General features: G+C 32.5%; 3 protein-coding genes across 4 annotated transcripts; 1 reads left to right on the plus strand and 2 right to left on the minus strand.

Moving 5' to 3' along the window:
- Nucleotides 1-4,879: 4,879 nt before the first annotated feature.
- LOC106793504 (CCAAT/enhancer-binding protein-like) lies at nucleotides 4,880-6,729 on the minus strand. Its single transcript, XM_014760505.1, has one exon. The coding sequence runs from the start codon at nucleotides 6,108-6,110 to the stop codon at nucleotides 4,980-4,982; it is 1,131 nt and encodes a 376-aa protein (XP_014615991.1). The 5' UTR covers nucleotides 6,111-6,729; the 3' UTR covers nucleotides 4,880-4,979.
- A 1,969-nt stretch (nucleotides 6,730-8,698) lies between these two features.
- LOC106793495 (longitudinals lacking protein-like) lies at nucleotides 8,699-10,441 on the plus strand. 2 transcript variants are annotated; one of them, XM_014760493.1, is made up of 4 exons: nucleotides 8,699-8,895; nucleotides 9,462-9,684; nucleotides 9,756-9,960; nucleotides 10,152-10,441. In XM_014760493.1, the coding sequence occupies exons 2-3, from the start codon at nucleotides 9,496-9,498 to the stop codon at nucleotides 9,948-9,950; spliced, it is 384 nt and encodes a 127-aa protein (XP_014615979.1). In that variant the 5' UTR covers nucleotides 8,699-8,895; nucleotides 9,462-9,495; the 3' UTR covers nucleotides 9,951-9,960; nucleotides 10,152-10,441. The 2 variants fall into 2 exon arrangements, with proteins under 2 accessions (XP_014615979.1, XP_014615978.1); XM_014760492.1 differs by lacking the exon at nucleotides 8,699-8,895 and adding an exon at nucleotides 8,952-9,279.
- Nucleotides 10,442-13,465: 3,024 nt separating this feature from the next.
- On the minus strand, nucleotides 13,466-16,165 carry LOC106793423 (arrestin domain-containing protein 2-like). Its single transcript, XM_014760323.1, has 8 exons — nucleotides 16,051-16,165; nucleotides 14,997-15,152; nucleotides 14,701-14,915; nucleotides 14,432-14,617; nucleotides 14,153-14,352; nucleotides 13,766-14,031; nucleotides 13,559-13,687; nucleotides 13,466-13,476 (listed from the first exon to the last, which is right to left on the minus strand). Exons 1-8 carry the CDS (start codon nucleotides 16,163-16,165, stop codon nucleotides 13,466-13,468), a joined length of 1,278 nt encoding a protein of 425 aa, XP_014615809.1.
- Between the last annotated feature and the right edge of the window lie 1,205 nt (nucleotides 16,166-17,370).

Below are 17,370 nucleotides of genomic sequence, written 5' to 3' on the forward strand. Positions count from 1 at the left end.
ATCATGTCAATTAAATCTACATAATGCACTTCTTATGGATGTATATTTTAACCAGTTATATTCTAATAATATAACGCTTTTAAAAAACAAAAAGAAAACGAAGAGAACAAATATACAGTAAGAAAGGTAGAAGAAATAATAGAAAAAGAATAAGAAGATATAGAATACGATGACAATGTCTACATAAAGAAAAAACTAAGTGCATGTTTTAAAGTTTTTCCTAGAAAGCGGAAACGCATTCACTGATGAGTAGGCTGAGAATCCGAGGAGAGTTCGGACTCTCTTCTCATCTCTGTTCCCTCCTTTCGTGTTTTCGTGCTCGCGGCGTATTTATAACCCTGGACAGTCTTCAGCCCTGAGACAAGTTGACGTAAGCTAATGACTAATTATGTCACCCTCTTAGCGAACTTAAGATGCTTTGCCAAGCGGAGTAAGATGTTGTAGTTACACCCTTACGTTACTCTTTTATCCCTTCTTTTTTATCTTCTATCTGTGTTTTTTTTATGGGAAGTATATATTATAATACTTTATTTACTATAAGAACTATTACCCGTTGAAATTTTGCATAAACTTGAAGTAATATTTTTCACGTTTACATTAATGAAGGTATGTATTTAACATAAGTTAAACCCTGTTGGTTAATTTAAGTGTAATTACACCCTTATGATAGTTTTATTTTTTTTGATGGAAACTAACACTTCGTTTGCTATAAGATCTAATGGTTTTTTTATGATAATCATTTTTAGAATTTATTTGAATATTAATGCGACATTTGTTTTTTTATGTTTAACGAAAGGAAGTGAAAAATTAAATGATTGTTCATACTAGGATATTTGAACATTTATATTAACTCTGTTTCTTTTCAATTTTTCTTTCTTGAAATCTCATTTATTAATCGTTAATAAATTCTAGATAAGAGTCTAAATTCTAAGAAAATCAAATTTAGATTAACTTTCACTTTGTCGATAAAATTCTTTTATGGGAAGCTTCTACCCTAAGGCGATGAAAGGTTTAGCAGTGTATAAAAGTTGGCTTTCAAATATGAGTAACTTTGGGATAGGAAGCTTTCGATTCGTTTCTTTTTTTCCAATGGGATTAATCGCGATGAAACATCTTCGATCTTCGATTAAAATGTCCAACGAAGAATCGTGTTTTTAAAATTACGTAAAAATACGTATACCCATATATATGTAAATAAGTACATTAATATTACATAAATATATTTTATTCCTTATTTGTGTAAAACATTTCTCAGTCTGTTCATTAGAATTGTATACTGTCGGGATACATAAAAGAAGAATAATATTCTGTTTGGAATAAATATTTTTCTATTGGAAATTCTGTTTCCCTTTTCTCCGTGTATATTACTTCTAATGATCTAATAAAAAATTCAATGAAATATCTAAAATACTACAGTAGCTGAAGAACCATTTAAAAGAATCTTTCAAGTTGATTCGTGACGTATCTCGATAATAATCTTCCAATCGTTTAATCAAAGTTTTGCTAATGCATTAATCATGATAGTAAATTAAAAGGATTGTTTATGATTATTATTATTATTAAGAATTTGACTTCGTAGAGATAGATTTCACAAAGATCAAATATACTTTTTAGCTAAATAAGAGATATAATGTATGTGATATAACTTACAATTATATTGTTGGTTATAATCCACGTGGATATCGATACATAGAGATCATAGAACACATGTGTGTATCCTGTTTGGTGAGTCCAACGACAGAGAACAACTTTACCATCGTGACAATGGTATTAATCTATTTATCCGACTAATAACTAACTTATCTTATGACTCATTTTCTTCGCTACTGTAATAGTATTCGCGACAGATTATAAAACCCGATCATTTTCCATCTGACTATATTGTTTTTTTTTTTTAACATGAATATTAATTCAACGTGTATTGTTATACAATTAATCTAAGTACTTGCTTAGTCTCTGTATCCTTCTTATTTGTTTAAAGAAAAAGAAAAACAACAAAAGTGTCATGGTTTTCTTTGAATCGTTCGTGAACAAACGCATTGTGTATAGATCTCATCGAATTTGTTAAATTACGCGTCTCCAACGTAATTACTACTATATACATATACGTATATACATACATATGTACGTACATATAATATATATATATATATATATACACGTGCGCTTTAATCGAGCAGACAAAGCTCGAACGATAAGTCAACCTGACTTATGGGCTATCGACATGCGGATCGGCTTTATAGAAAGGAAAGAGTCTTTGATCGATGACCTTGTTTGCATTATCGCGACGAGTAAGATGCATACATAATGCGAATACCAGTGGTACCACTTTTCCAAACACGCGTCATTATTATTATTATTACTTATTAATGTAAGACATTGCTTTCCGATCCAATATGAAATTTTCATTTTCTTTTTTTATTATTTGTTCTTTTTGAAAATATCTGATCTGATGGAAAATGTACAAACATGATCGTCTTTATGCGAAGGAAATCCTATCTTGAGCGGTGATGTATTATCCTAATTGGATAAAAGAGACACGCGAACATGGTTTTTCACGTGGGCGTACATAAACGTCGAAACGAGAAGAGAATAGGAAAAGGATAACGGGAAGTAAATTGAATAGTTGATAGAAAACACGGGCCGTCCTATAGTTTTTATATCAAAATATATTTGTGCATAGTCAAGAAGACAACCGTGACAGGTAATCTCGTAACTAACATATATCAGTCATACGCCAAGTCACGCGTGTCATATGACATTCACACTCGTGCGCGCTCGTGTGCGTTTCAGCTTTTTTTCTTGTCTCGATGCGTGTGTGATACGTGTGTAAATTGTATGTATATATATATATATTTATGTTCTGTTTTCCGTGTTGTTTTTGTCGTACATTCTGTGTATTTCTTTTGCTTTCTGTAGATGAATGTATATCTCTATATGATACTTGTATATTAACATACATTATTAACCGTTTTCACACAATATTACATGCTTATGTATTGCGCGTGTGTAGTATGTTTCTCTGTTGTGTGTGTACATCTCATTGAGGGACGGAGAGACGCATCTCTTTATTCAGAATCTCTCACGGCGTAGTAGAAACGTACAGAACGTGATTCAAAAATGTCTTCTCGTATACTCGATAGAACGCTATGATTTAAAACGAGAAAAAAAAAAAAAAGATGAAGAATACTAATAATAATAATAACATAAAATGAAGCCCGCTTCACGCGTTTTTTTTTTTTTTCATTCCTTTAAACATTACAAGTGGTAACTGAAAATATAAGGAATCGGCTGTTAGGCCGAAGCCAGGTAACGTCGGCGCGATCTTCTTTTCACATAACAATTTTTTTTTCTACCTATATCTCTCTCTCACTCTCTCTCTCTCTCTTTGTCACACACGTACACACACACACACACACACACACACACATTTATACATGTAACTCTTAATACACACTTGAACGTATGATTTACTTTATCAAATTGATCGGTTTTTTATTTTTGTTAACGCATACGCTCGCGTTTTTGTCTTCTTACATTTTACACGTGTACACACCACATATACACACATCATCCATACATAAGGAACATACATTAACTATACATTTATTCCTCATAATCATTCTAACAAAATATATTAGTTTTCATATGTGTACATATATATATATATATATATATGTATATATATATATGTGTGTGTATGTATATATATACATGATCGAATAATAATAAAATTAATAAGAGCTATATAATACAAGGGACGTGTAGAAGAGTGGTCGGGGCCGCGCGGAAAATACGCACGCGCGAGAGAGTAACGTTTGCCAGTATCGAAATATTTAATCTCGCAACAGCGACCGCGGCGGCATTTTCAATCCAGTCAAAAAGAAAAGTATATAAATATATATATATATACGATTCGATTCATGCGTTCAATGAGAGCACGAATAAAGAAGAAAAATCAAAATAGATAATGCGAATAATAATAATAATTGACAGTATCTCGACGTTCCGTACTTTTTACTTTTTTTCACTTATTTTTTTTTTTTTTCTCATTTTTTCTTTTTCCATGCGCGACTGCTTTTTTATTATTTTCTTTTCTTTTCTTTTCTATTTCTCTTTCCTTAGGTACTTGGTAACGAGAGCGATAAAATATAATAATAAATCCTACTAGGTTTGTTTAATTCAACAATATCTAATAAAAAGAGAGAATAACGATTGAAAAATATATATGCGATGATGATGATGATGATGATGATGATGATGATGATATCGTTCGTTAGGCGCGAAAACGCGTTTCGGATTATATTGTCTAAACTCGTATTCTTATTTTATCATCATCATTATTATTATTATTATTACTATTACTTTTTTTTTTTTATATTATAATTAATTAATTTATTAGCCTCCCCTCCACCCACTTCTCCATCCGGTGGACGGCGTTCGTCGTATTAATCGCGCGTTTCAAGTCACCCAGTCTTACACAGAGTTCGTAGAAAAAAAATTACAAGGACAAAGAAAATAATATAATAAAACGAAAATGAATTAGACGTGAAAGAGCGCAGAATAAGAAGAGAAATGATAGAAATTAGATAAAAGAGAGAGAAAAAGATATAGGGAGAGAAAGAGGAAGAGAGAGGGGGGAGAGAAAGAGAGAGAGAGAGAGAGAGAGAGAGAGAGAGGAAAGAGGAGACATATTTTTAAAGATGGCGGCCGCGCAACTTTAGAAAGATCCCGAAGATTTCAAACGACATGTCGCGTCATAGTACGTGTGCATTCTTCGTAGCTAACGCACTTGCGTTTATTGCCAACGACAAAATAATCTATGTCTCTCTCTCCCTCTCCCTCTCTCTCTCTCACTCTTTCTTTTTCTCTCTCTCTCTCTCTCTCTCTCTCTCTCTCTCTCTCTCTCTTTCCTTCTCTTTTTCTTCCTATTTTCCTCGGCTCGGCTAGTAGACTCTGATCGATGTGAGCGGCGAGGGCTACATGGGTCCGACGGCGTGCTGTTGGAATTGGTCGAGATGCCTGGTAATCTCACGGTGGAGTTGCTCGGGTACGACTCCGACGCTGCTGAAGAGCGAACGTAGGACGTTGAGTTCCTCCGTGAGGAGTTCGATCCTCTTCTTAAGGAGATCGTTGTCCTTGACGAGGAGTTTTACCTTCTCTTCAGTTTCACGCGAGCGCACCTTCGCTTTTTCGCGACTTTTTCTTACGGCAATGTTGTTTCTCTCTCGTCGTCTCCTGTACTCGTCGCTAGCCTTGTCGATGGCCTTGGTTTGTTTTCTGGCAACGGCAGCTGCTGCCGCGGCTGCCGCAGCAACCGCATGATGCTGATGGGCCATCACCGATTTGATAGGTCCACCGGGAGTTTGGCCGGGCGTTTGACCGTTCCTAGGTTGTTGTTGGTGAACCGGTGCACCAGGGTGTCCACCGGGCACGGTGGTTGGTGTCAAGGTTGTGAAGGTAGGACCGCCATTGGCGAAGGGACCGTTCGTGACGGGACTGTAGCCGGCAGGTGGGTATTGTGGGCAGTGACGCCGGTAGTCCGCTGGGTCCAGAGGTTCCTCTTTAATGCTAGGTGATTCAGAGCTCGAGCTATTGCTGTCACTACAGCTGTTACTTCCTTGATGATAACTTGCCCCACTGTGAACTGGTTGGGGCATATATGCTAAGGTGGTGCGTGGATAGCCGGTCGTTCTACCTTGCTTGACAACACCATTGGTTGCACCTAGCATGTCCAAAAGACCGTCGTTGAAGTGACTATCATCGATTAGATGTTGAAGATCTAGCGATATTTCGGGCGTATTTAGGTCCGTCAGCTCGCCCGCTGCTGCACAGTGTTCCGCGTATTGTTGATGCAAGCTCGCTTTACTTCCGGACACCTTACTCACGACCGAGCTGGTCTGCTGCTGCTGCTGCTGCTGCTGTTGATTGTGATTGTGATTGTGATTAACTTGTAGGGCGGAATTGTTGTTGTTCTGATGATTGTTATTATTATTATTCGCAGTGTTGTTATTATTGTTGTTGTTCAGCACCTGAGATTTCTTCGGATCGACTGCCCCTTGCACCTGGGCCTGGTGGGCCCCCGAATCGTACATGACCGGTGATTCCATCGTTCACTCGCACATCACAAATATTATAGAACGGTGCGGGAGATAAACTCGGCGCTCTTGAAAAGCGCTCTTAATATAATGTGTGTAGCACGTTATCACCGATGAAAAATATTTAGACCGAGTTAAAGAGAGAAAGAATGAATGAGTGAGGAAGAAGGAACGATAAGTAGAGAGAAGTACGCCAATGTCGCCGCGTTGGCGCGCTGCTTCTTCTCTCTCACCGCGAGGACGACACGCGATTCTTTATCTCCTTCCTCTTCTTTTTTCTCTTCCACCTACTTCTACTTCTCTTTACTCTACTATTCTCGAATGGAAACGGCGGGCTTTTCGCTCGCGCCAACGCGCCGACAGAATATTGAATATTCTTGTTTTGTTATTTTGATTCCTCCTTTGTTTTTTTTTTTTTTTTCTCTCTAATATTATTACTCTATAAACTATCGATATTATCACCCGATTAACTATTTACTAATAGTAATTATATTACTATCGTTATATCTATATATATCTATATATATATATATAGAACCCGCGATATAATAGAAATACGCGTATAGAACAAAAGCTTCGGAATCCAAAAAAGAAATCCCACCCGCACGAAAGTTGGCGCGCGACTGAACGGTTTGGCAGCATGTCGCAAGCTTTCAATGTGGCGCGCGGTGTGGTTCCGCGCATGCGTAATATGTATCTACTTCCCTCCCACTTCTGATCGCGAGCCGAAAGTGCGACGTCGTCGGACGCCTCTCCCTCTCCCTCCCGCCCTCCTCTCCTCTCCGCCACAGCACTCTTTTCTACTATATCTCTCCTCTCGCCCGCCAAAGAACTCCTTTCCTCTCCTAACTACTACTACTACTATTGCTATTACTACTACTAGTAGTAGTACATTGCTATTAACACTACTATACACTACTACAAACACTTCGTCCATCCGTCCGCCTGTCTGTCCCTTTATTCGTTCGTTCTTTTTCTACTTTGTCTTTCGTACGCTAGACGAGTCACTCTATCTATTTATCTATGTATGCATCTATCTATCTATCTACCTATCTATATATCTTCTTTCTCTTTTTCTTTCGTTACCTACCTATGAACGCATGTTCGAGACACGCGGAAAAGTTTTCCGGCAACTCGGCTTTTCTCGATCATCTATTTATAAAATAACGCAGTCGAATTTTCAGTTCGTTTAGCTCGATTGTATACCGTCCTACATACGTATGATCCCATTCGAATTTACTCTACCGAGTCAGATCGATCGATAGATGATCGATTAATCGAAAACTCTCTTTTCGCTTGGCTATTTATATAAAAGTATATGTCTAATACTTCTAACGTGTTGGCCTTCGAGTGGGTAAATTTTCATTTCCTTGGCCAAGAATTTCCTTTTTCCTCGACGTTCCGCGTATAGCAAACGACACTAAGCGTCTTCTTTAAATGTTTAAGATTATTTAGTTTTTTTTTTTTTTTTCGTTTTTTTTTTCGTATTTTTTCATTTTTCCATCATTTCGTTGATTAATACAGGAATGTTTGTTCTATATATTTGTTTTCTTCTTGCTTTGGTTGAATTTGATTTGTTTTAATCATTTTATTGGATTACGTAAACATGTGTTTATTTATTCCGACTATTTTCATATTTGTTTTCTGAAATATATACGTCGCAGAACGATGACGACGTAATAATACATAGAAGAACCATCATCGTTTGTACATCGGAGGGCGTCAGGCCGGAACCGATTTCCAGTAAGCTATAGCTATAAAGTCCCCTTCTCGATTCATCGGATAGCGCCTCGAGAAGTGTGTCGACCGATCGCTTACACGAGATCGCGCAATCGACGAAGTTCCCTCGAGGGAGCATCGAATTCACAAATGTCTGCACTTTTGCATTATTTAGTCTAAATTTATTCCGATTATCTCTTTTCGCAATTTTTATTATCCTAGACGGTTTGTTAATGGTTACAAATTTCGAGCGAGATTTTTATTATATACGAATACATTTCATTTGAAAATCGTGCTTAATCTAACATGTAAGAATAAGATTAAATAATAATTAATAATCAAGATACTTTTGTGACAGATAATTTGTTTGAGCATTTTTTTTTTTTATTCCCGGTTGAATTAAAATATATAGTTACAGATATTTTTAACTTTTAACAATGAATTCGATTAAAATTATTTCAAGCGTGAAAATTTATATTTTTTTTGTATAAACTTTATAGAATATTATAAATATTAATTGTGTTTTAACGATCAATTTTTCTTTTTTGGAAAATATTTGTAATTTTAAATACATAGGATAAATTAAATTTATATATAATTTTTTAAAAAATTTGTAAAGTTAGAAATATGTAAAGTTAGAAATATGTAAAGCGGTATTTTTATATAAATAGAAATCATAAAATCCCTCGTAATATACATTATTTCATAAGGATTAGCATTTTCTTCATTAATGTCAATTTATAATTACTTCCTTAATTTTTATATCGAAGAAATCTTGGCGGAAATGTTCTCTCATTTGACTTTCGATATTAATCGAAAATTGATAAATGAAATGGCGCGTATAGCACCATCTTACGGTAGTTAAAGAATTAACTTCTATTGGTACGGAATCTCTCAGCCGAATTAAGACGAAGAGTGCCGAGTTTAACCGAATACAATCCTCGCCGTGATATTAGCCACAACAAAAATTTGGTAGCATTCGCATAAAAAGTTTTCGGCAATATACGTGTATATTTTACTCATTCTTTGTGCAGTTTAGTCATTGTAATTGGGGTCTCCAGTGGCCAGTATAATCAAAGTGAGTATAAAATATTTTGTAAGGTTATTTTTCTCGCGCGTTTAATTCCGATGGGCCGTTTTTTTGGGCCAGAGCGCATTTGACGGAACGTACCGATGGACGCACGCGTATTGTTGTGATGAAAAGAAATATCATGATCCATCATCATCCGTTCAATTGTTCGATACGATAACTCTCGAAGATTAGAGGAACGAATACTCGATGCCTTCGATCTCCATAGTTTCGCGTCTTTCCTTGACAATTGTATATTTTCGCGGGATTTTCTGAACTAACCTAAAAATGTTACTACGTGTAAATTCATGCTAATAGTTGTCATAATTACGTATGTCAGATATGTGTTAAAGTATTCCATTAATGCATCCTATTTTATATGATTTTTTCAAAGTAAGTTTTTCAGCTTTGTTACAAGATTTGTTAATTTCTATTTTTCTCTCAATATTTTACTATTTTTATCAATCATATACTTTTTCTTTCAATAGCTTTTCATGTTTAGAATTTGGTTGAATAATTTGAACAACTGAGTGATGAAAATTGTTTTTCGATATGAAAATTTGAATCTTTTACAGGTTTAAGTGGTTATAGGAAATTTTTGACATCGCAATGGCAGGAGAACAGCAGCAATTTTTTCTCAAATGGAATGACTTCCAATCTAATATGGTATCATCATTTAAACATTTACGAGATGAGAAAAGTTTTACAGATGTAACGTTAGCTTGTGACGGGCAAACATGTAAAGCGCATAAAATGGTTTTATCAGCTTGTAGTCCTTACTTTAAATCCCTTTTAGAGGTATGGTTTCATCGATCAAGATAAAAGTATTTTATATGCATTGTTAATTTACCATGTTTGATATATTATAGGAAAATCCGTCCAAACATCCTATCATTATTTTAAAAGATGTTGCTTACGGTCATCTGCAAGCAATTTTAGAATTTATGTATGCTGGCGAAGTAAATGTTTCGCAAGATCAACTATCAGCCTTTCTTAAGACTGCGGATCGACTCAAAGTTAAAGGCTTAGCTGAAGCGCCAGGTGCTATTAAAAGGGAAGGTTAAAAAATTTGTGGTAAGAATTTAAATGATATTTTGTAGTTTCTTATTTTGTTCATTGTTTATGAGATTAATTATTATATTTTGAAATTGATTTTATAACAATCTAAATATATTCAACCTTATTTTAATTTAGATGCATGATCAATGCGACCGTTAATTATATTATGCGTTTAGATTGGAACAAATGAGATCTTTATTTTTTAGGTCTTTGGAAAGCGTGCAGACTGAAAAAAAAAGAAAAGAAAAACTGTAATAATGTAAAGTGATTGCGCAAACACATACCGTACACATATACAGACACAATACAGTGCACAACTCAGTGTCCTCTGGTTCATGATTAGGATCAACGCATTGCAAAAATGTAAATTATACCTTTTCTTATCTTTGATTAATGTTATCGTTAACATTGGATGTAGATGTATTAGTATATGCAAAATGTTGATGCTCATCTTGAACCCAATGTGCCACAGTGTTGCGACAACATTGATTATTTTTTTAAAATAGAGTGCTGCAAAAAGCAGATAAATATGGGTCGTGATAGTATAGTATGCATGCTGACCGGGGCAATTTTGTAGATCATATGAAAATGTTAATGGAAACTTTCATGTCTAGTTATTTTTTAAATTTGATTTATTAAGAGAAATATTATTTTTTATTGGTTTACAGATCTATTCACGAGGTATAACTCAAAAATTTTGTTTAATGTACAGCTTGTTGTTTAAGATTTATTAACACTTAGCAGTGTATAATAGCATAGATGGATCTATGGTAATAAGGATAAAAGACAAACACTTGAACCGTAAATGATATTGTCTTCTATCGTGGATAGATTTGCAAAAATCCCCGGCCATCCATTTAAGGAACGTTAGATCAAGTTTACTGGAAGTTGTAACGTGCGTGTCGCACATTCCGTTTTTATTATTATTTGTGTGAATTGATAGATCGCGTTGTTCCTTTACACATGACAGACGGTAATAACAAAGATTATTCGTAACACTTTCTAACTACCCGGTACCAGTTACCTCTTCTAGTGATCATGATTTTTTACTTAACCAAATACTGCCAGTATTTGTACCGGCGTATTCACAATATTACCGATAGACCAAATTTATTTATGATAATATATTAAGGGTTGATTCTCTCAAAACAAGAGAAGGTTATTGTAATATAAGTGAAACAAATTTTTGTAAAGTCGGAGCGCACAGTTCCTTTCTCCTCCAAAAATTCAGGATAATTAGTAAATATAAGAAGGAAGTCAGGAAACATTATCGAGTCAAGGACATGAATATCGATACGATACGACAATCTTGACTTAATTTTTTATCAATATGGCTGTTGTTTAAAATATTTTTAAAAAGACTACGATCTCGAGAGTTAGGTCCGTTATATATATGAATTATATTGACTTTTGTGAAACGGATCTTCCTCTTTCTTCATGATATTCCAATAAGACTTTTGTAAAAGACAAATCATTCATACACTATTATGAAGAGAGATTGGATTTAGTTAGAAACTAAATTAACATTTTTATACTTTGCAAGCATCTTTCAAAAATGTTTTTTTATTTTATTTTCTTTTTTTTTTTTGATAAATGAATATTTATTCAAATATTCTTTTTATTGCTTATCTTCTTTCTTTTTAGTTTGTTTTTTAAGAGAAATATAGTCCAAGCTCATAATTCCTGACTTTACTTTTATTATTTCTTACTTATTACTAAAGTGGCTAATGGCAAAAGTAATACGCGATTCTCATGCAAGCGCGCTAATATAGTGCCTGATACGGTTCATACATTCGACACATTCGCAATTTGGTTTCGAACCATAATGCATAAGTATAAGTATTTTTACAACGCCGATTACTAATTAGAATTAAAATACGTTCGTACCGTGAAGAGGTGTATGTAGTACTTTCTGACACACAAGGTAAAGAGAACCATCGCAGTGTTTGTTTCTTTTACGTGTATGTCGTTTCGGACGATTTTGCGACATTTAATTCAGATTAATATTATCATTTTGTTAACAATTTCCTCCTTTTATATATTTTTATTACAACTTTTTTCCTTCATTAGGATTGTCATAATAAAATTTTATTAAACGTATATGTAATATGTATACGACAAAATTTGACCGAAATTTGTTATAGAAACGATTGAATTAATATAATAAATAATATATACTATTACTCAAATAAATATTTATATACATACATATATATATATATATGTATATATATATATACAAACATTTTTTTATTTTTTAATTTTTCTTTTCTTTCTTCTTTCTTTACATATATTAATCTTTCCTTTAATCGTGATGTCGTTCGACTGCGAAATACTTATCGGAAAACACTTATATTGTAAAGCATAACCGTACGTTATATTAAGATAGTTGAATTTAGTTCCTACAAAGACGTATTCATCAGACATCTCTGGTGGTCTTCAAATTCAACGATCGTTGTACCGTACAGATTCGCTATCCTCTCTATATGTAATAACGAACGTTAAACAGGAAAACAGACAACAAAAAGCATGGAGTAAAAAAAGAAAGAAGAAAAAGAAAAAGTAAGTTCTAGTGCGTATTTCGCATGGAGCCGAGAAAAAGTGAAGACGAGCGATCCGACGATTAAAACTTCATAGATCGTTGCAAATTCTGATTGATCGTTCTCTATTAGCAGATTTTCAGTATTTTTGTGTTTGCTAAATTTCTTTTCATTCGAAATTCTTTTTTGTCGAAAGAAAGAAAGAAAGAGAGAAAGACAGACAAACAGAAAAAAAAGAAAACAAGAAAAAAGATTTCTTAGAAAATGTAATCGTAAAATAGAAGAAAAGAAATCTATACGATCGACAAATTTCCGATGAATCTCTCGTTATTTCCTTTTTATATATGCATATATTATACATTGAACTTCTGACGAAACTCCAATTCTCCCTTTTACATGATTCTAATTAATGTTAATTTTTTTTTTTATTAATATGACTCGATGATAACTATGATTATGATACGATAATGTTGAGACATAAAAATAAATTGTGTAAATATAATACAATTTTCTTCGAAGGAGCGATTAATTCCACCCTTAGACAAAAACAAGAACATACATATTTGCGCACTGTGAGAAATATTTCATATAATTATCTTTGGTTATTTTGTACATTGTGGTACTTATAAAACTATATAAAAAAAGAATTTTTAAAAAATTAACAATATCTATTTGTACGCATATAAGTTATTATTGTGAGGACACGTATGTATATACATATACATAATTAGCCATTATAAGCAATTATTAATGTAGAAACACTTATGTATAACTTAATGATAATTGTGTACAGACAATAATCACGATCAAGTGCTAAGAATAGATTATATCAGATAGATTCTGTACTTTCGTACACGCATCGTCGATTTCATTTCAGTTTATCGTACTTTCATTTACGATATTTTATATATTAGTATACAGTCAGAGTGACAGTATCATATACACGTTTAAATTTATGAATGTAACATAAAATAATTCACTTAGGTGGATCCTGGAAAGATACGATAATATAAATTAATCAGAGTTTGAAAAAGTATCAAAAACGTATTGCATATGTACATATGTAGACTTACGATAATACATAAAATTGAAAACTGGATATCTTGGTGCAAATGGTTGATCTGCACCATAAACGGAATTCGAATCATCACTATCCTTAATATTATCAGCTCTTTGAGTACACTCTTCATAAGAAGGTGGTTCTATAAAAAACGCGATCAATTGCTTATTTTAAGAGACCGCAGAAAAAACGCCGAAAATTTTGGGTTCTTTAGACTTACCCATGTTCCATCCTACTGGTTGATTCGGTAATTGAAATTTATTGAAATTAGGTTGAGATGTTCCTGGTAAATCAGTTCTTCTTTCTGGTGATTCAGTATGACCATGTACTGGTACAGGTTTTATGGAGGTAGATATTGATGGTTCTTCGTCAATTATTGGTGCTGTTGGTCGAGTATCATTTGTTGGAGTCCATTCTGTCAATGGTGAAGTATTTAAAGGTATTGTTCCAATTAATATTGGATATATTTTATCGATTTTCTTATGCCTGTTGAATAGAACCAGATAATCAATTGTAGAATTTCGTTAATGTTTGTTACCACCGATTGTCATTTAATTTTGCTTTTGCATTATCTATGTATTTTCAATGACAGTTGTCTTAAACTTACATGCCGTTGAAATGAATTACCACATGTAAACGATATTTCAATTCAATAATACCACAATGTTCTAAATTAGATGGTGGCAGGGATGGAACATAAAGGTTTAGTTTCGTTTCATGATAATTTTTAATTGGTCCTTGGCTTTTATTTTTTTTTATCACTATTTGTTTCGTTTCTGTCGAGCCGTGCGCATGAAAGGTAAGTTCCTAAAAATCTGTTTGATCACTATAACGTTAGGAATTTAAACTAATATATTTATATAAGAAATGATTAGAAAATAATTACTTCTATTAGTTTTGTCGTAATTCCTATTATTTGAATGTTCGACGATTTTAAATTCGAGATCACTTCGATAGTTATAAATTGTCCTGGAACGTATCCTAAATTTGGAATTTTTATTCGAACGTTTAACGAACCTTTTTTAAAGCAACAACAACTAAAATCTTTTGATATCTCGTCATCTATTCCCATCTAAAATCGAAACAAGATTTAACATGGCATGTATTTTATTTTTGTTGTTCTTTTTCTAATTTAGGAAAAAAAGAATAACTTACACATTGATCGGAAAAAGTATTTAAATCGTACGGAGTTACAACAGTGAACGCAGATTTTGTCCACCAATTGAATTTCCATGGTATATCGACGATTGCTTTCGCTGTGTAACGAATATATCCAGTACTGTGTTCAAAACTACATGGTATATTTATGGGTATTTGAAACGAAAAATAATATGTACTTTCTCCTTCTGGAAGTTCTATTCTATCGATTTCTGTATTTTAAATGCATTTTTAGTAAATATAAATATTACTTTTTGTTTTGGACATATAAATATCGGAATATTCTTGCTTACCAGTCGATCTTCTTAATAAAGATTGTTTCATGCTGAAATATTTTTCAGTTGCAGAGTGATGTTGAGTTGATGAAGTATCATTTCCGTCTATATCTTTTGATGATTCCGAAATCGTCCAATGAACTCGAGCTTCTCCTTTCAGGTGTATATATAAATCTGGAGTTTGTTTAGTTTTTTAGTATTATTCGTACATATATTTTTTTCATTTTCTATTTTAGTTCAATTAAATTGTTTCTTCGATTAGACTAAATTGACGATGTAAATTTAAAACGTTGTTAAGTTTTATTATCATTATTATAAATAACGCCAATTATAACGATGAATGACGGATAATTAAATGTGATCGTATTATTTGATTTTCCTTAGAAAAGTAAAACTTGAAAGTAATTACAACAATATATATGAATACTTCCTATATACGTTTCAATTTTACAATTTTTTTTATAGAAGAATGAATCATTTTCGCTATCACGTTAATACTTCAATTTATCTTTGATTATATTTTATACAGATAACGAATTTCAGAATTATTATTCCGTACTGAATTTCTCCGAAAAAAATATGATGAGGATCGATACAATCAATGATAAAGTTGATTAGATAGCAATTAAAATTTATAAAATTATATTTCGACGGTAATATTTAATACATGGAATAAATATATAATGCATTTATTAATTGTTTAATGCCAATATATATTGCCGTATATTATTTTATGCCGTATATATATGCAACACAATCTAGATAATATAAATTAGAAAATAAAAAAATTTATATGATTATTTTCTATAATTACATTTTCTTATATAGAAAATTTATTTGATGAACTGTTATATTTTGTTCTGTTCATTTACCTGTATAATACACGAATATTCAGGACATATCACACTCAAATTCGATTATTCTTTAAAGATTTTCAAAATAGCAAATACCTGTTTTTTGTAGCTCAATTATTCAAACAAAGTATCTAACGTTTGATAGATTACTACTTTTTCTTATACAAATATGTTAGAAATAACAGAGATTTTTCATTGATCTTTGAAATAATTTTTACCTCGAGCACTTTTTTTTTCGCTTAATGCGATGGTAACACAACCGGATATATTTTCTCCAGGCAAATAAGTTGCACCAGGTCGATCAAATGTTATAACAAACATGTTTGGAGCCATTTTTATTGTTCACGATCACAGGCACGTTGATCCAGAAAAAAAGAAACTCACAAATTTTTTCAATTGATTTCTTAATGACGTGAAAAAAAGAAGTATTAATAAAAATTTACGAGACGTCAACGACACCGTTTCATTGAAACAATTTGTTTCCTTTCGATCACTAAATTCAAACAAGGATAGACACGATTAGTTTTTAAATGCCTGATCGCTTCGGAAAACTGTGTGTTGTTGACTCCAGGCAGGTGTTAGAGATGGGGGGGGGGGAGTGTCATTAAGGTTGCACAAATTCGTAAAAAAGAAAGTAATAAAAACAATAATTAACGAGAAGTTGTCAGATGAAGATCGTTTTACAAACTGGCAGTGTCTGATTGCAACGATATTTATTATCCTATCTGTCTCCACTTCTGTGTGTGTGTGTGTGTTATTCGATTTGATCAAATTATACGCCGAATGAAGTTTCAGAAATTTTTTTTTAAACTTCACACCTTTTAATCACTTAAAAACAAATTTTTTTTTTAATAATCAATTTTTTTTTTATCTTTGAGTGATGAACCATGTGATTACAGATCAATCTTTCAAAATTTCTTCGATAAGATTTTATATAATAGTTCTTGAATCAGATTACTTAATATAATTTTTTATATGTAATATAAATTTTCGACGAATCTATCGTTATTTTCGTTTTATTTAAAGATATATTGATGTGTTTTGTTGAAACTTTAATAGTTCCTTTTATATGATTCGGGAAAAAGCAATTGTAAGGCAACCTTACTTGTCTATAAGCTGAAATAAACTACTACATACAAAATACTTTATCTCAAAGACGTAACGGATTTTCGTTAAAAGGAAATGATAAGGTAAAAAAGAGATTACAAACCATTATTCATGCTAAAGAGATGTATATATAAAGTATTAATGTAATTAGAACTTAAAAAAAGCATAAAATATTAATACTAATTGCAAGCGTGAGTACCAGTACCGTATTTTTATAAACATTTTTTAAACATTACATACTTATTAATATACTTTGAATATAAAATAATTTCGAACTCGAAGTCATAACTAGGTTGGAATGTTTAAACAAATATATATTAGTTTAAACAATTGCAAAGAAATGAAAAAAGTTAAAATCAGATCGTTGTAATTTTAAATTGTATTGATTAGGTGGATTATTCTTTTTATACACATGCGCAACGTTCGAAAAG

Source organism: Polistes canadensis, unplaced genomic scaffold (assembly GCF_001313835.1).
Source record: "Polistes canadensis isolate GaletaPanama2010 unplaced genomic scaffold, ASM131383v1 scaffold_14, whole genome shotgun sequence".
Classification (NCBI taxonomy): Eukaryota; Metazoa; Arthropoda; class Insecta; order Hymenoptera; family Vespidae; genus Polistes; species Polistes canadensis.